The following is a 19176-nucleotide window of genomic DNA, read 5'->3' as shown; positions in this document are numbered from 1 at the left end:
TGTCTTGTAGTGTATTCCCAGCTTTGAAAAAAATTAGTTGTGTGTTCAATATAATTTGCTCACATTTAACTACAAACTTCAGTCCTTGTTTGTAAGTGAATTCACTTTAGACATCTTTTGGTACTATTATTTTTATTTTTGGTACTGGGGATTGAATCCAGGGATGCTTTGCCACTTTTTATTTTAAGGAGGAACACTTTTATTATTTTACTGTTTTAAGGAGGAACACTTTTACTAGCAATACTCTGATTGTACAGTCTATCTTTTATTTTAGGAAACTTTAACACAGTATAACTGATCTTTCAGTATTTTCTATAGATGGTTTTTTGTTTCTGTCCGATGAATGATGATGTCACGTCCAAGTCATTTGCCATTCAGAAAGCTGCAGGATGTTGCTACTTCAGAGACTGAATTTAGATAGTCAAAACGTTTTTATGTGTGTGTGTGTGTGTGTGTGTGTGTAACCGCGTTCAGTGATAAACTAAGCATGCTTTTCTAAACCATTGCTACTTTAGAAAGTATGAAATGTAATTCCAAGTGAGCTGATGTCCCATTCCTTCTTACAAACCTCCTCTGACAATGTCCTAATTGTTTAGGCCCTCTCACGTGAGCATAGCACTTGGCAGAAGCTGGAGATTGGCTGCTGAGTGATGGGTTTCCCTGGGTCCTTGCCTGTCACTCAGTCCTGGGCCTGCAGGTAATGCTGCCCCCAGACCCCAGTTCTGCTTGCAGCTTGGGGTGTGTGTAAAAGTCTGGGGAGGACTGATGGTGAGGTAACCAAAAGAGTAAAAGCTTCCAACTTCCTTGGGTAATCCAGCATGATCTTAAAATTACATAATTCTAAAGATAGGAGTTTAGATGAGAGGGCCTGAATTTATGTTTTCGGAATTAGTTCTTTGGTAATTTAAAAATTATGTTCCAGCAAGCAGGATGTCCTTGCTCTACGTGCTGCACGTGTATCTGTGCAGATGCTCCCCTGCACACTAGAGCAGGCTGACCACGGCTCATTTCTTTTGCAGGTGGAATTAAAATGACTGTATTTTTCCAGAGTGGTAGAAAAAGTAATTTCTACTTTCTTTGATCTTTTGGTTTTAGAAACTCAAGTTTAAAGAAAGGAATCTTTATTGTTTGTCTTCTAAATTCCATAAGACTAATTTAAAATTTTTTTGAGTCCATTCTACTGCGTACTTAAACATTCTATGGAAAACATTTGGTTTCCCATACCTTGATGGGCTCTTTGTGGAGCCCTGTGAAGTGTGTGCTTTACACTGAATGCTAGTGGCCTTTGTGCTCGGGCATCTGTCCTCCCTGGTGAGGAAGTCAGAGGAGTACTGCCACAGAGGTGCTGGCAGGCCCGGAGAAGGGCTGTGGGAGGAGCTGGACCCAAACAACAGAATAATGAAGTTTTATTTCATTGGTGGGATATAGTATTCTCTCTTTGCAGTCATAGTTTGATAGACTTTGGCTAAGTAATTCTTATTGAAGTCAGTCCTGGTGGTAGGCCTCTTGAGCCAGGGCCATGCTGTTCATTGCTAGAACTGTATTCTTTTGGTTTATCTTATATATGAGAAGAAAGAAAACTTTTGTAAACTTGTATTTGTATTCATTCTATGATTGATTTAAAAAAGTCCATGGGCCTATCCAGTTCTTTTTTTTTTTAATATTTATTTTTTAGTGTAGATGGACATAACACAATGCCTTTTTTATTTTTATGTGGTGCTGAGGATCGAACTTGGGTCCCACCAGTTCTAGGCGAACACTCCACCACTGAGCCACAATCCCAGCTCCCCCATCCAATTCTTCATTGGACATATGGGTAATTAGTGTGAAGCTGGGTTTTTTTTTTGGGGGGGGGGTGGTGTAACCAGGGATTAAACCCAGGTGTGCTTAACCATTGAGCTACATACTCTATTGACACAGAGTCTTACTAAGTTGCTTACTGCCTTGCTGAGTTGCTGAGGCTGGCTTTGAACTTGGGATTTTCCTGTCTCAGCCTCCCAAGCAACTGCGATTACAGGCATGTGCCATTGTCCCTGGCAAGGTTTTTTTTCGGGCTTTCCTAGTACTCTAATGACTCTCCTGAGTGATAAGACTTTGGACCCCACAATGATTTTTTTTAACTACACAGATGGTTGGCATATTGACATGCTACTTTCCTCAATGTGAGCCTTGTAAACTCTAGTAATAGCTGAAGGGACCTTGGGAATCACCTCCTTTAGGAGGCCTTGTTCCCCAGTCATTTAGCATGATAGTCTTCTTGAAGACAGCTGAGGTTTACTGCTCTGGGCAGCCACAACCCATTCATTACAGTAGGCCCATCAAAAAAAATCCCTGTTGACCATCCTGCTGTTAGCTGAGCTTTTCATTTGTGGATGGGGAAAGTTGGACCCAGTGAGAATGGATTTGCTGTGAATCCTACCTTTCAGCTCCCTGCCTTTCAGGCCTGGAAGTGGAGATTCCATGATCCTGAAGGTTCTGCTTGGACTTCAACTCTGCTGAAAATTCCAGACTGTGAATATTTCTATTCTGACCACCATTAAGTTGCTAGGCCTACTGAGTTCATGTTCATCAACCTTTCTTTTCATCACCACCATGCAGTGAAGTCCTCGTAGGTTCCAGTGTAACAGAATGCTATGTTGAAGTATGCGCACATTGCACTTCTTTTAAGGCCTTGGGCAGATTTTCACTTTAGAAATCAAAGGATAACAGGGCTGGTGAGTTAGTTAGCTCCTGAGTGCTTGACATGGTCAGTGATCTCTAGTTCTCTTGAAGGCTGTGGTAAAGCTAAGCTGCTGTAACGAGCCTTTAATCAGTGGTTTCAAGAAAAGAGCATTTTTATTCTCATAGTGTTTTTTTCTCTCAATTGAGGTGTAATTTAATACAGTACAATAGTTCTCTGTCGTGTTCAGTTCTGTGAGTTTTGACAGATGCATAAAGCCTTGTAATTAATTACTACATCCATGCCTCTTTTTCTCAACTTCTTGCCCCTGGAAATTATTGAATACTTTTCCATTCTTGTAGTTTTTTTCCAGAATGTTCTAAAAATGGAATCACCAATCTTGGAGTCTAGCTTATTTCCCCAAACACAGTGCATTGTGCTTTGCCCTTGTGTCCATTGGTGGTTTGTTCCTTTTCATGGCCAAATAGGTTTTCCTCATTTGGCTGTAGCATTTGTTGATCTGTCACGGTGGAACCACCCAGTTTGTGTCATTTCCATCATCACACTTTTGAACTGAGGGACTTGTGAGGATGGGAAGTCTGGGGGCCTGGCTGCTTATGGTCACCTTGGGACCCAAGATCCTTCTGTTCTGTTTGCTTTCATTGTCATCTGCATAATCAAAAGCTGGGTGTCCGGCACGTTCTGTCTGGAGGCAGATGGAAGGGCAGGCACCAAGCCTACTTCTGTTTCCATTTCGTCTGTGGGACAGTCACCTGCCTGCAGCTAGCTGTTTCTACCTAGGGCCGTACATCTAATAAGGGGAAAACGAAGTTCCAAGGGCGATTAGCAGTCTGCAGTGTAACTCATCATAAAAGTCCGTTTTAGGAAAGAGATAAATGGTAAGCATTTGCTCCCTGGCTCATAGTAATGCCAGGCCCTGGCAGTAACATTCAGGCCTTGGTCCTTTTCTGTGTTCTTCTTGACCCCTGACTTCAGTTTTTTACTCTTTGGAGGATCTCCCTTGCCTGTTTCCTCCCAGCCAAATCTGAAATGCCTTTTGGAGGGTGTTCCCTCAGTGAATTTGTGCAGTTTTAATAGTCTTTGCCTTCCTATATACTTTTAGGAGCCTGGAGATTACATTAGGCATTAAATTATCATAGGTGTTAATAAATTCATTTTTTTTTTAACTTTTAAAATTAGTTCCCCCCAAAACTTGGGGGTCTCTGGTTTATTTGCTTCCAGTTAGTACCCTGTTTTGGGTTCTCCCTCTGCTATATGTTGATAGTGTCATCTTTGAAGACATCTGAAGCCATAGGTTTGAGTGGGAAGGAAGCACTATGTCTGATTTCTTTCTCTTTGTTTTTCGATACTGGGAATTGAACCCAGGGGCATTTTACCACTGAGCTACCTCCACAATCCTTTTTACCTTTATATCTTAAACAGGGTCTCCCTAAGTTGCTTAGGGCCACGCCAAGTTGCTGAGGCTGGCTTTGAACTTGATCCTCCTCCCTCAGCCTCCTGAGTTGCTGGGATTACAGATGTGTACCACCACGCCTGGTATTAGTTTTATTTCTTGACCAGACTGCTTATCTCCTTTTGCTTGCTGAGAGTCTTAATAAGAGGCTTATTTCTGGCTGCTGGGGATATAGAAGTGGTTAGCCACACCTCATTGAGGGCAATATAGTATGCTGACTATAGTCAGTTAATGTAATTTTGAGAAATGGAGGCATCTGGGTACATAGAGTAGGTGCAGTATTATTGTTTCAATGAGTTGTCTGTCCCTTCACCTTGATCCATGTCATTGACTTCTGTTCTGCTTGAGAAAGAAAAAAAGGTGCTAATTAAACTGTGACATGCCATTGGTTATAAGATGCGTTCCAGTTTCAGTGATGTTGACAAGTGAAAAAAATGTGAATTGAAGGTGAATTGGTGAGCTGCTGCAGGGTAGATTTAAAGCCAGAAGATCAGTCCTGGCTGTGTTACTTCTTACCCTGTGCAATCTTGGGCAGGTGACTGTTGGCACTTCATTTTTTTCCTTCTCTCTAAAATGAGGGGAATGAGCTGCTTTCAAGAGATCACCTGATTTTCGGTAGAGCCTTGTGGCTGGGAATCTTTGGTTGTGCTCCTCTGTGCTTTTCTGTCCTGATCCCACCTGGTTCCAGCACAGAGAGTAGTGACTAAGTCATAATGGTAAAGAAGTACTGGCTGACTGGATGACTGAGGTATAGAATGAATAAGCGGATAATTCAACATGTTCACTTCCTTTTTTTTATTTTTATTTTTAGAAAGAAGGAACTCTCAGCTACCAAGAAAGACCGTGTGAATCATTGTCTGACAATATGTGAAAACATAGTGGCACAGTCTCTCAGGTAATCACACTTTGAACTTTCTAGAGGAAATAAAAACTGTTTTCAATCTTAATGGGTTAGTTAGCATGTTCTTTGTGTTCCCAGTTGTCTTTATGCAATCCATTTTAAATAAAGACTCTTTCCCTGCATTTCTAGCTAGGTGTTAGGGATGTCCAGACTCTATCATGAATGATGTTTCCATTTTGTAATTGTAAGAACAAGAATTGTCGCTGTTGGGATAACTGAATTGCACCCTTGATGACACACCATTTAAACATCATCTTTGGTTTGATTTTTTTACATGTATTGTAGTACCTGGAGCAGCAGGAGCCATCCCATGTGTGGTCTCTGGTTTACTGTCCGCACTTACTATTGCCCCTTTGCCGTGGGGTTATGCCTCTGCTCCAGCAGTGCTGGTGCCCACATGTCTGGGTTGGTGGGGCTGTGGGCAGGTGGCAGAAGGCACTTCCCTGCTGAGCTTTCTTGCTGGTGAACCAGCAGCATCTTTTTTTTGTAGCCCTTTGTGGTTCTCCTTGTTTTTGTTGCTTTTCTGCTGTCCTGGCTCTTGTTCTGACGAGCTGTAGATGGTAAATATTTTTAGGCCTATTTCTAAAGATTGATTAGGAGACATGTGATTTCTGAATTCTGTAACCTAGGTGGGCATGTATGAAAAACTCACTTTGCTATTCTCTTCCCTTGGAATAAACAATTCCTATTATTTTCTTGCTGAAAACCTGGTAAAAGGGCTTCATAATCTGTTAGAAAAACTTTTGAGGGCTGGGGATGTGGTTCAGTGGTTAAGCACTCCTGTGTTCAATCCCTGGTACCCAAAACAAAAACAAAAACAAAACAACTTTGAAAAATGGGCATTGAACTCAGGGCCTTGCTTATGCTAGCCTACCACTGAGCCACATCCCCAGCTCCTTTTACTTGTTTTTTAAAAATAATTTTCCTGTGACCATCGCTTTTCACTTTGTTCCTTTTTAAAAATTCTGGTAAAATGCATACAACTTAAAATACCCATCTTAACCATTTAAAAAAATATTTTTTAGTTGTAGTTGGACACAATACCGTTATTTCACTTATTTATTTTTATGTGGTGCTGAGGATCTAACCCAGGGTCTTACAGGTGCGAAGCAAGTACTCTACCACTGAGCCACAACCCCAGCCCCACATCTTAACCATTTTGAAGTACCCAGTTCAGCATATTCATAATGTCACATAATCTTCACTATTTCCATGGTCCTTTTCATCTTTTGAAACTGGAACTCTATACCCACAAAGTTGTGACTCCATATCCCCCACTTTCCCAGCCCTGGCCACCACCATCCTCCTCTCTGTCTGTGAATTCGATTACTCCAGACCTCATGTGAGTGGAATCTTGTAATGTTTGTCTTTTTGGTGGCTAACTTGTATATAATGCTACCTTGCATTTGTATTTTATACTTTCAAAGTGATTTCACAAACATTTCATTTTAGTTTAACTCATTCCATCATTTGAAATATGGTGAATGATTCTGTTTCCATGTAATTTGTAGAAATATGGAAAGAAAGTGAAATAACAAATGAGAATGTATACTGAAAATAAGAATATAAATATTATCAGATGCTATTGTAGAAAACAGTACTATTGTTTTAGTCAGGTTTTGTGCCACTGTGGCTAAAATACCTGAGAAGAACAAAGTTATTTGGGGCGCATGGTCTCAGAAGTCTCAGTCTATAGATGTACAACTTGAAGCAACACCTCATAGCCCAAGGGAGCAGTGAAGGAAAGCTGCTCAGCTGGTGGCAGCTAGGCAGCAGAGATAGGGAGGGAGAAGGGCCACAGGGAAAAGGCACCCAGGGCACACCGCTAGTGACCTGCCCCTCTAGCCAGGCTCCATCTGTCAGCAGTTACCAGTCAGTCCATTCATTTTACCCTCAAACATTCCTCCATTAACCCAGGAACTTTCGTGGAACACCTCGCATCCATACCATAACAACTTGATAAAAGTAGAGAAAAACGAGGTTTGTATTCCATCTGTGTCTCTCATATATTAGGTGGGTGGTTTTAGATTAGTTTCAGCATCTTTGAACCTCTTGTCTCGAAGGGACAGCCCATTTACAGAGTTCTGGTGGGATCAGGTGACACAGGGAAGCACTAGAAGGAAGTAGCTACGTAGGGCTGTTCACTTGAGAGAGCAGCACACGCATCCACCAGGGCGCACACTGCTGAGAGCTCTGATAAGTGACATGGTGCTCTGCTGCAGTAGCCTCGCTTTGTTCAGGGGATCTCTCTCTTTGAAAACTACTGACCCAGAAGATATGATCCCTTTGAATCTGAGTGCTTCATATTTTATGCTTGTCATTTTGTTTTTTGAGAATTATCTGGAATTCATGGAATATCAGCTCAGATTTACATATTACTGAACTATTTTGAGGTTCTTAAGATTGATTTGAGGTTCCATTTTCCATCTTAAATAAAAGTAATAGCTGTTGATAGTTTTCACATTAGTGTGTCCCTGTTTTTATAGAGTATGTTGGGTGTTCACCATATTTCTCTTTCTACAAAGGAACATATTAACAGAGTGTTTTTTTTTTGTTTTTTTTTTTTTTTTTTTGTGTGTGTGTGTGTGTAGGTAGAGCTGGGGACTGAACCCAGGGCTTTGGGCATTCGAGGCAAGTACTTTATCAGTTGAGCCATATCCCCAGCCCAGCAGGGTAATTTTTGAAGCCAGAGTAGTTCTTTGTCTCATCAGATTAAGAACCAGTTTGTTTAGGATACTCTCCAGGGACTTTAGGATACTTTGCAGGGACTTCAGGGTGCAGAGCTGATGTGGGTATTTTCTACAAGCATATTTTATGCATAATTATGGTTGACTACTATTTTCTGTTGTCTCCTCTTGAATTTGACCAACCTTTGGAGCTTTTCATTTCTTTGTGAAGTAATGGGATTTCAGCCTTGGACGTTACCCCTGAGCCACATCTCCAGCCCATTTTTATTTTTTATTTTAAGAAAGAGTCTGCTAAGTTGCCCAGGCTGACCTTGAACTTCCAATCCTCCTGCCTCAGCTTTTGGTGTGGTTGAGATGACAGTGTGCACTGCGTGGCTCTTTGAAATATTTCCATAGCTTCTGTGATATGCTGATTTTTGTCTCCAGTACGGTTATTGAGATGGCAGCTTCTGAAGCTTCTGATGTGAGAAGTCACATAAAACTTTATGCATGTTCATTCACACACTCTGTAGTCTGCTTCTGTACTCAATTTGGTGGTTTGAGCTGGTGGGTCCTAAATGTGCATGAGCATCAACTGGAAAATTTATGAAGAGCTCTGTGTTAAAGATACCTTGCTGCCTTCTTTCCCAGACACACTTATACTTTCTGTTTGTGGGTTGCGGGGACTGGGCAGTGTTTTTTTTTTTTTTTTAATAGTATCCTCTTTGGAATATCTAGGGACTCTCACCTAAACCACCTCTTACAAATATAGTACACCTTGATAAAGTTACTAGTTAAAAGTAAGTATTAACAGGGCTGGGGCTCATGGTGGAGTGCTTGCCTGGCATGTATGGGGTCTGGGTTCAATCCTCAGCACCACATAAAAATAAACAAACAGAGGCATTCTGTTTATCTATAACTACAGAAAAAAAATTTTTTAAGTAAAAATAAGTATTAACAATCTATAGAGTTTAACCAGGCATGGTGACACATGCCTGTAATCCCAGTGGCTTGGGAGGCTGAGGTAGGAGGCTCACAAGTTCAAAGCCAGTCTCAGCAAAAGCAAGGTGTTAAGCAACTCAGTGAAACCCTGCCTCTAAATAAAATACAAAATAGTGTTGGAGGGCTGGGACTGTACCTCAGTGGCAGAGCGCTTGCCTAGCGTGCCTGAGGCACTGGGGTTCCATCCTCAGCACCACATAAAAATAAATAAGCAAAATAAAGGCATTCTGTACATTTACAACTACAAAAAAAAATTTAAAAAAATATAGGGCTGGGGATGTGGCTCAATGATTGAGTGCCCCTGAGTTCAATCCCTGGTAGCCACCCCCCTCAAAAAAAAAAAAAAATCCATAAGAGTTCATAATGAATTCTATTGTCATGTATAACTGAGAAGAACCAACAAAACAAAACAAAATCCATGTAAGTAAAATTTAGTTAGAAAATATTTTGCTTTTGGTAAGCATTAAAATATAAAATTTGAAGGAATTGATAAGAAATATGCAGAAAATATGTAAAGGCAGCTAATATATCTGAATGATATAGATGACTATTTTCTTTTCAAAGTGGAAGATTTCCTGTGGTAAAGCTGAGTTTTCTCTTAATTATCCCATAGATTTAAAAGAATCTTGATCAAAATTCCAGTGGTGTAATTTTGGACTTGTTCATGTGCAAGAACAAATACATATAAATGTCACAGAGAACATCTTAAAATCATCAGTAATATGGTGACATCTGGTTTATGTGACATTAGGGCTTATACAGAATAGAAAGGTTGAAAAGTCTGTGTCTGAATGTATGATAAAGATGTCATGCTCATATTAGTAGGGAAAGGATGCTTGTCCTGCTGACGGAGCAATTGTCTCTTCCTCATTGTACACAGACATAAGCATCAGATGAATCACATTAAGGTGAAAAGAATAAAATCTGTATTACAAAAAGAAAATTTAATCTGGAGAAGGCTAACATCTTTAAAAGAAAAAAAAACGTTTTGACTGGATTATAGTATAAAAAGTCAAAGTCCACCTTAAACAAAATTAAACATAAATTTAACTTGGGAAAAGTATCAACAGTGTAACAATTGAAGGTTTGATAGCCCATGTAAAGAGTGTTTCTTAGTGTTTCCTGACCCATTAAGAAAAAGACTACTTGGGCTGGGGATGTGGCTCAAGTGGTAGTGCGCTCGCCTGGCATGTGTGCGGCCCGGGTTCGATCCTCAGCACCACATACAAACAAAGATGTTGTGTCCGCCGAAGACTAAAAAATAAATATTAAAAAATTCTCTCTCTCTCTCTCTCTTTAAAAAAAAAAAGAACTTGAATCTTCTTAAAAAAAAAAAAAAAAAGACTACATCATCCTAATTGGAAAATAGGCAGAGAATACAGTAGGTATTTCAGAAAAGAACAAATGATGACTTGTCCCAAAGCCTGTGTGGTGTGCCTGTAGTCCCAGGTCCTCGGGAGCTAAGGTAGGAGGATTGCAAGTTCTGGGCCAGCCTGGGCAACTTAATGAGACCCTGTCTCAAAACAGATTTAAAAAGAAATAGGACTGAGCCAGTAACCAAAATAGTTAACCCTTATGCATCCTGTGGGAAAATGTTGAACTTGATTGCTTGTTGTAGACTGAATGTTTGTGTCTGCTCTACCCCATCCCTGTTGTTGAAGCCCTAGCCTCCAGAGTGGTGGTCTTTGAAGGTGGGGACTTTTAGAAGTTGTGTGTTTACTGTGATACCAGCCAGTTTTGCAGCTCTGACACCAAGTAGTTATCACTGGGGCATTCAGTTCTGTTCCATCCTTCTGGATTTGTTGTCAAATTCCACAAGTTCCAGGGTTTTGTTGCACAAAGCTGCTTTCACTTTATGTCACAAGTCTTAGAAACCCACCTGTACTTCTGATGACCAGCTGTAAATTGAGCGTTTGCATGATTCCCCATCTTAGCATCAATAATTTGCAAGGATGGCTCACAGAACTCAGGAAAATATTTAACATTGACTGATATATTATAGGGAATGTAACTCAGGGACAGCTGGGTGGTAGAGATAGAGCAAAGCTTGGGGGAGGGGAGCAAGGCACTTAGGCCTTCTCTGAATGTGCCACCCTCCTGGCCCTTCCCTGTATTTACCACTCTGGGTGATGCTCATCAAGTCCTGCTGTTCAGAGACCCTCACCAGGAGTCAGATCTGCCAGCACTTTGTTCCAAGCCTCTGTCTTCTGAACCCAAGAGAGATGCATACTGTTGAAGCCACTCACTTTGCAGTATTTTGTTATAGCAGTCTCCCCTGACTAAGATACTAGTAATCAGTGGAATGATACTAAAACAAAAATAGAAACATTAGTCACCAAATCATTAAACATTAAAAAATATTAAAAACATTAAAAAACAAAAAGGGTTTTGGGCAGAGGTGATAAAACTTTCCTAGAAGGCATTTTGGCAAAATTTAAAGCATTCGACTTATCATCTGTGTTTAACTTGGTGGTTTCACTTCTAGACATTTACCCTTAGGGAAGTATGTCATAATATTGGTACAGTGCTGTTCATCCCATTAGAAAATTAAAAATACTTTTCATTATCTATCAATAGAGATATTGCAAAAGGACTAGAAGGAACTCCTGCTGACTCTGAAGGGCCAGAAAGAATTTTTATTCACTTACTTAGCCCTAGACTTACTTAGCTGCTACTCTGATTCTGTCTGTAATGCTGATCGAATGGTCAGGCTCTTTGAAAGTAACTGCATCCCATAGCAAAGTGCAAGATTGTTTCTAGGAACACACAAAAAGGCACAGTATCTGATAAGATAAAAGTAATAAGTTTGTCATCTAGGAAAATAACTAGGAGTGCAAAGCAGCAGGAAAATATGATTTACAACAGTCAACACTGACCCAGAAATTACAGATGGTGAGTAGTACAAGAAACTTGAAACCAGTTACTGTAACTATTTCATATGTCTAGAGGCTAGAGAAAAGATTGAATAAGTTAAGTATAGACAGACACACAAAAAAAGACCCCGACTGAACCACAGCAGCTCTCTCATTGGAAACAGTTCCTGCTAGAAGTCTGGGATGTGAGAGGGAAACCTTGGAATTCTCTACCTAGTACAGTCTCTTGGATACAAAGATGAAATATCCAAAAACACAAATACTCTATGTCTGTAGGAAACCACTAAAGAAATTTTAAAGAAAGTGTTTCAGGCAGAAAGAAAATGGTACCAGCTGGAAATTTGTATCTACACAAAGGATTTGAAAGCAGCAGGAATGGTGATTATTTTGTCAAGACATGGCAAACGTAGAAGACCCTCTTATTCTTAATTTTTTTAGAAGACCTGAATTAACCTAAGTTTTGAAAGGGCTTAATTTAAAAGATCATCTTGGTGTTCTAAAGCAAGATAGTGTATTTTGGGGTTTGTAGCACATGTAAGTGGAATGTGTGACAGTCATGGCATGATGGCTAGAAGAACAGAAATGGAAGTGCGCTGGAGACAGAGGAGTGCCGCCCACCCCGAAGAGAGGAGGGTGACTGTCCCAATCCCAGAATGTGCAAATGCCACTTTACAGTGAATTGGGTCTTCACTGCTGTGGTCAAGCTCAGGGTTTTTAGATCATCCTGGGGTATCCCCATGGGCACTAGGTGAAATAGCACGTGTCCTTATAAAAAGAAGGCAGAGGGAGTTTTACTCACAGAGAAGGCCATCTGAAGATGGAGCAGAGAGGTTTGAAGGCATGGACCTTAAGGTTGGAATGATGTGCTAAGCCACAGAATGCTGGCAGCCAGCCACCAAAGCAAAAAAAGGCAGGCAGAGATTCTTCCCGGAGCCTGTGGAGGGAGAATGGTACCCCTTGATTTCAGCTCATTGATGTTGATTTTGGACTCTGGTCTCTAGAACTGTAGAACTGTGAATGTGTGTGTGTGTGTGTGTGTGTGTATTTTTTTTTGGTTGGTTTGTTGAGATTCAAATCATACAAAGTATTTTCTCTGACCTTTAACATCATTGAATTGGAATCTATTTCAGAGAGATAATCTAGAAGAGCCCCAAATATGTGGGAAACAGCATGTTTCCACGTGGTCCATGGGTCACTGATATTAAAAGGAAAATTCAATGTCTTTTGAATTGATCAAAAATAAAAGTGATGCAAACTTGCTAGATGCTGTGAAACAATAATAAAGGGAAATTTAAAGCATTGAATGACTAATTTTAGAACAGAAAGGATCACACTGACCTCCCACCTTAGAAGTTAAAAAAGATGAGCAAGTAGAATCCAAAGTTATCAGAAGAGTGAACTTAATAAAGTTAAGAGCAGAGGTCCGGGAAAGAGCAAGCAGAAAAATGCATAGCAGATCAGTAAAACTGAAAACTGTTTCTTTCAGAGAACATCAATAGATGTGTAAGACTGACTGATAGGGAAAAAAGAACTAAGGCACAAATTACCAGTATTAAGACTGAGGAAGATGGCATTAGTCCTATAGTTATTAAAAGGATTATATTGGGAGGCTGGATTGTGGTTCAGTGATTGAGTGCTTGCCTAGCATGTGTAAGGCACCAGGTTCGATCGATCCCCAGCACCACATAAAATAAATAAAAAGGTATTCATCTACAACTAAAAAAAAAATTTTTAAAGGATTGTGTGGGGTCTGGGGTTGTAGCTCAGTGGTAGAGCACTTGTCTTGCATATGTGAGGCATGGGTTCGATTCTCGGCACCACATAAAAATAAATAAAGATATTATGTCCAGGGCTGGGATTGTGGCTCAGTGGTAGAGCGCTCGCCTAGCATGGGCGGGACCTGGGTTCAATTCTCAGCACCACATAAAAATAAAGGCATTGTGTTGTGTCCATCTACAAAAAAGATACATGGTGCATGGCCCATCAGCCTTTCCCTCCTTTCTCTCTCTCTCTCTCTCCCCCTCCCTCCCCCTCTCTCTTTAAAAAAAAGATATTATGTCATCTATTACTAAAAAAAATTAAAAATGATTATATGGGAATATTTGAACAATTTTATGCCACTCAACTTGGCAACTTGAATGAAATTGGGTAATTTCCTTGAAAGACTACTGTAGGTATCAAGAAGAAATAGAGCTGAGCATGGTGGCGCATGCCTGTAATCCCAGCAGCTAGGGAAGCTGAGACAGGATTGTGGATTCAAAGCCAGCCTCAGCAACAGTGAGGCGCTAAGCAACTCAGTGAGACCCTGCTCTAAATAAAATACAAAATAGGGCTGGGGATGTAGTTCAGTGGTCCAGTGTCCCAAAGTTCAATCCCCAGAACCAAAAAAAAGAAATAAAAAACCTGATTAGCTCTATATCTATTTTATATTTAAAAATCAGTAGTTGATTAGTTGGAAAGAGTATATGAACTTCTTCATCTGTCAGTTTTATGAAATCTAAGTGTATATAAGATTTCCAATGGAAATTCAGTGTCTGTATTGAGATATGCTGTAAAAAAGCTTGTTTTATATATCAGTAATTTCATGTTGGCTGCATATTGAAATACTGTTCTGCATTGGATTCGACAAAGGGGAATGAAGGGAAGGGAAGGGAGGATAGTAACAGGAAAGACAGTAGAATCAATCAGACATTACTTTCCTGTGTTTATAATGAATACATGTAACATGAGTTACATGTGTAACTCCACATCATGTACAACTACAATAACAGGAACTGTACTCCATGTATGTATGATATGTCAAAATACATTCCACTGTCATGTACAAAGAAGGCAATCCAATACTATTCTGGAAGTTTTGGGTTAAATGAAATGTTAGAAGAGTCTTGCCTGTGTGCTTTTCATTTTGATATGACTACACAAAGTGTGAGATCATACTTGGAACTCCTGACAGCTGCGCTGACAGCATTGCTTTGGAGCACAGGGTCTGAATGTTCTAGCTCATCAGAGACCTTCCCTCCATAGCTCTTTGTTCATGGCTGTATTCCTGTAGACAAGGGAAGTGTTGCTAAGTGGGAGTCTCGGGCTTGGTCTTGTGTTTTTGTTGATCATAGAATTGAACAGCTGGATGCCATGTAGCTTGACTGTGCAGTCTTGCTCACCCTTAGACTCATGACTGTCTTCTGCCTGCCAGTAGGAATTACTACTTAGGGATAAAGGGGGAGGAGGCTTTCAGGGAACTTTTTAGGTTGAGTTGCTGGGACATCAATCTGCTTAGTGTTTCAGGAATAACACAGCCCTTATGTCCTGGGGTTGCTTCCACCCCTGTGTTGGGATACCTGAGTTTCAGGTGCATGGCCCATCAGCCTTTCCCTCCATAGCTGGGTTTAGTTGGTTGGATCGTCTCAGCCTAAACAGTTCACAGTGGCCACAATCCAGTTTTTGTGACAATGGTATCCTGTCTAGTGCTACAGAGTCAGTTTGACCATGATCAGATGCATTCTTTTTTTTTTTTTTAAATTTTATTTATTTATTAGTTTTCCGGCAGACACAACATCTTTGTTTGTATGTGGTGTTGAGGATCGAACCCGGGCCGCACGCATGCCAGGCGAGCGCGCTACCGCTTGAGCCACATCCCCAGCCCCATGATCAGATGCATTCTACAGTGAAATATGGTTATATTCTGAAGCATATTAAGAGTGAGATGGAAAAGGAAGAGAAGAGATAGATTGTTACACTGATTATCAGAGTAAAGTTACCTTTTGGCAGAGACAGGTGGCTTTCTGGGATTTAATGGTCAGAAGCAGTGTCTCTTAAGGTTTTTAAAATAAAAATTCCAAGAAAAAATGTGATTTGGATTGCAAGTATATTCTCTTCTTTTGTTAATAAATTATTTTAGAATAGTTTCAGATTTATGGAAACATTTCAAGAGCATAGGAAGTTCCATGTACCCTACATCTAATTAGTTTGGTTGATTAGCATCTTACATTAGTGTGGTGCAGTTTTCACAATTAGTGAGTCAGTTTTGATGCACTGTTAACTGAAGTCCAACTTCATTCAATTTTCCTTAATTTTTATGTAATCTCCCTTTTCTGTTCCAGAATCCTACCCAGGATAACGAATCCTTTACTACGTTTTGTTGCCATGTCTCCTTAGGTTCCTTTTGGTTGTGACAATTTCTTTTCTTCTTTTACTTAGAAATTCTCCAGAATTTCAGAAACTTCTGGGCATCGCTATGGAACTTTTCCTGCTGTGCAGTGATGATGCGGAGTCAGATGTCAGGATGGTGGCTGACGAATGCCTGAACAAAGTTATCAAAGTAAGAACTGTGGATGTGATCATGGGCCAAGAGAAGACGCCATCAGGTAGTCTCTGTGTCTTAGTGGCCTGTTCTTAGGATATCTGCACTTCTTCCATTCTTGGAGTGTGGTTGTCAGGACACAGATGGGGAGAAACGAGATTCTGGCATGGGATAATATAGCCAGGACACCCAGTGGTGCTGGGTGCTGGCAGTGGTGCTGGGAAAGACGAGGAGAGAGATGGGCCCCTGACTTGTTCTGTCACTGCTTCCTGATGCAGAGCCTGTGTAGACCCCGCAGCTGTAATCCAGTGTTCCTTTTTTGTTTTCTGCTGCCATGGAAAATTAAAGTCCTTCTTCCATGCACTAATTTTTACTGTATTGCAAAACTGTCTGTGTTTTTATCCTTCCCTCTTCCTCTTCATTAGTCCCCAACCTGTCCTGGTCCACTGATTCCACACCACCTTTGCCTTTGCCAGTGGGCCTTTCGAATTGTGGGTCCAGAATTAAATATTGTTCCACACAGGCTGACCAGCACTGAGGAGGGCTCTTTAACATAGCTCTCTACACTTCTCCAAAAGCTGCTGCCTGATGATGGTGAGGAAGAGCATGTTTCTTGTTCCCCTCTTTGCAGGAATCCTTGCTCATTGGTAGTTCTTCCTCTTTTTTCCTTACCTGACATTTAGAAAGGACTTTGAGAAGAGGCACCATCTCTTCTCTGTCCTGGAAGACTATCTTGCAAGTAATACTTGCTTGAATGGAACCAGGAACTCCAGCTTACACAGTCATTTCCTTTCCCATTAGGGTCTTTGAGTAGATCTGTTCCTTGGTCTCTTCAGAGTCTTTTTTTGCAGAGTAAATTTTACTTTTACCAAATAGTTATCCTCTTCTTTCCCTCGTGGTCCTGCCTTCCTGAGGAAGGGTTGTCACCCTGTTACTCCTGTTGAGGCTACTGAGCATTGTTGCCAGACTGAGAGCACAGAGAGATCTGCATTAGATCTTTGCTCTGACACTTCCTAATGGAACAACCGTTATACTTAAAAAATCACTAGTTGCTTAGTTGGAAAGAGTATAACTGACAGCATAGCTGTCAGGAGTTCCAAGTGTGATCTCACACTTTGTGTAGTCACATCAAAGCACACAGGCAAGACTCTTCTAACATTTAACCCAGTACATCCAGAATAGTATTTCCTTCTTCTTACATGACAGTGGAATGTATTTTGACATATCATACATACATGGGGTATAATTCCTATTATTGTAGTATATGATGTGGAGTTACGCTAGTCTATATATTCATATATAAATGGGAGCAGACAGAGTTTTTGTATTGAGTATAGGAGTGTGTGTGTGTGTGTGTGTGTGTGTGTGTGAACTGCCACATACTGGATCCTCAAGGTGGTAAGTATTCTTATGAGTAATGAAATTCTCACACTGTTCCCCAGCGAGGTGGAAGGCATTGCTTTCTGTCTTGTGTTACATGTTGCATGGATCCGTGGAGTTCTGCTGCCCCAGGAATCATTCCCACCTGGCTGCATATAGTCTCTTGGCTAGCTCAGCTTTTTGTGGTCAGGATGTGGCTTCTCTGTAGCCTGGGTTCTGGCTCCCATTTCCCAGGCAGACTTTGGGAGATCCCTCTGTTGTCTCTAGTAGTCACTGTGCCTTCCCCCTGCACCTGCTCTTTGTGCCTGAGCTTGCCCCTTGCCTCCTATGATGGCCTAATGGTCAGTTTCACCAGTTCTGTGTGCATGGTACTGTGTCACCCTTTTGCAGGTGGTGTTCCACAACATGTTTGCAGATGTCCTGTTTGAGTTCTGTTTGCTTCTCCAGGCCTAGATACCCTTGGTTTCTTTTCTTTCTTTTTTTTTTTAATTTTTCCCACTGGCAGGACCAGCTGGGCTTTTCCTGATATTTGAATTCTTGGTCTGTGATCCTCAGGGTCAGAAAACCTTAAAAGAGGGCTGTTGTAGGTTCCCTTATTCATGTAAGTCGGGGGCTAGGGGAACAGAACAGAATGACCCCAGATTGCTCTAGTACTGGTTACTGCACACATGGGCACCATTCCATTTTTTTAAAATATTATTTTGTAATTGTAGATGGACACTCTCTCTCTCTCTCTCTCTCTCTCTCTCTCTCTTTCTCTCTCTCTCTCTCTCTCTCTATATATATATATATATTTTTTTTTTTTTTTTTTTTTACTTTTTTTTAATGTGGTGCTGAGGATTGAACCAGTGCTTTACACATGCGAGGCAAGCGCTCTATCACTGAGCTACAACCCCAGCCCTGGGCACTGTTCCATTTTAAGACTGTCTTGCTTAGAGTCTGCTGCCAGAACTGCTGGTCACAGTGACTTGATGTCTGCAAGCAAGAGCCCTGGCTTGTAGTTTTAGGTTCCGCTTCTTTTTGCCTCTCTTCTTTTCCCTTCTTTCTTCTAGTTTCAGTCTCCCAGTGCAGAGATTCCAGATTCTCGTGGTACACCTCTGAACATAAGATAAGCTCAGTCTCTCTTATTCTCTTCCTTTTGCTTAAAGTTGGCTTCTCAGATTTCTGCCTTCTAAAATACTGTAGTCATCAGGTTTCCATGGCACAAAGTGGGGTCAGGATCCAGCTAGACTTGCTTTTACTGTGGCAGAGGAAGGGCAGGCTGGGAGAATGTAGGTGACCCCAGGCAGGTCTGAGGGATGGGCAGGAATGCAGGAATGGTCACCTACCAGTCAGATCCTGGACCTTTGTCTCCTCTTGAGAATTGTTGTATACATTTTCTAAGGATCAGATTGTAGCCTAAGAACTTTGGAACATTTTGCTTGTCATTTCTGTAGAAAATGTATTGGGGTCTGACACAGCCTGTCGGTGAAGCATGTGTGTCCAGAAGTAACGTGATATGTGGTATGAAGTCCGTATTTACAAGGACTGAGCAAAACACCAGACAGTCAGAAGGCAGAGTGATGCTCTCTGTCTAGGGAGAAGAGGGACCTCTTGGAGGCAGTAAGGACCTTCTTCCCCTGTGCAGTATCCTTCCCTCAGAAGGAGGATAGACTCTTCTCATGCTGTGGAGAGTGGGGCCCCTGAAGGGTCAGTTTCAGGAGTTCATACTTTGATGGGGAATGAGGAGCTCTTGAGGATCTTTGACACAGTCAGTGGAGGGCATTTGGTTTTTTGGTACCAGTTATTGAACCAGGGATGCTTAACCGCTGAGCCATATCCTCAGCCTTTTTTTTTTTTTTTTTTTAATAATTTAGAGACAGTATCTTGCTAAGTTCCTTTAGGGCCTGGTTAAGTTGCTGAGGCTGGCTTTGAACTTGCA

At 41.1% G+C, this 19176-nt stretch overlaps 1 protein-coding gene across 3 annotated transcripts in view; it reads left to right on the top strand.

The window, feature by feature from the left end:
- The window catches only part of Htt (huntingtin), a 141065-nt gene that overhangs the window by 12322 nt on the left and 109567 nt on the right, over positions 1–19176 (top strand). For all 3 annotated transcript variants that reach the window (XM_046423853.2, XM_058572449.1, XM_046423854.2), the window contains exons 2-3: positions 4945–5028; positions 15773–15893. In XM_046423853.2, coding sequence (XP_046279809.1) covers positions 4945–5028; positions 15773–15893 — 205 coding nt within the window. The remainder of the gene's footprint in view (positions 1–4944; positions 5029–15772; positions 15894–19176) is intronic.

The sequence above is a fragment of the Marmota monax genome, unplaced genomic scaffold (genome assembly GCF_021218885.2).
Source record: "Marmota monax isolate L192 unplaced genomic scaffold, Marmota_monax_Labrador192_F-V1.1 WCK01_AAM20220418_F8-fsc00009, whole genome shotgun sequence".
In the NCBI taxonomy this organism is placed as follows: Eukaryota; Metazoa; Chordata; class Mammalia; order Rodentia; family Sciuridae; genus Marmota; species Marmota monax.
The sequence above is the reverse complement of the archived record's forward strand: the minus strand, read 5'-3'. Positions and strand labels throughout refer to the sequence as shown.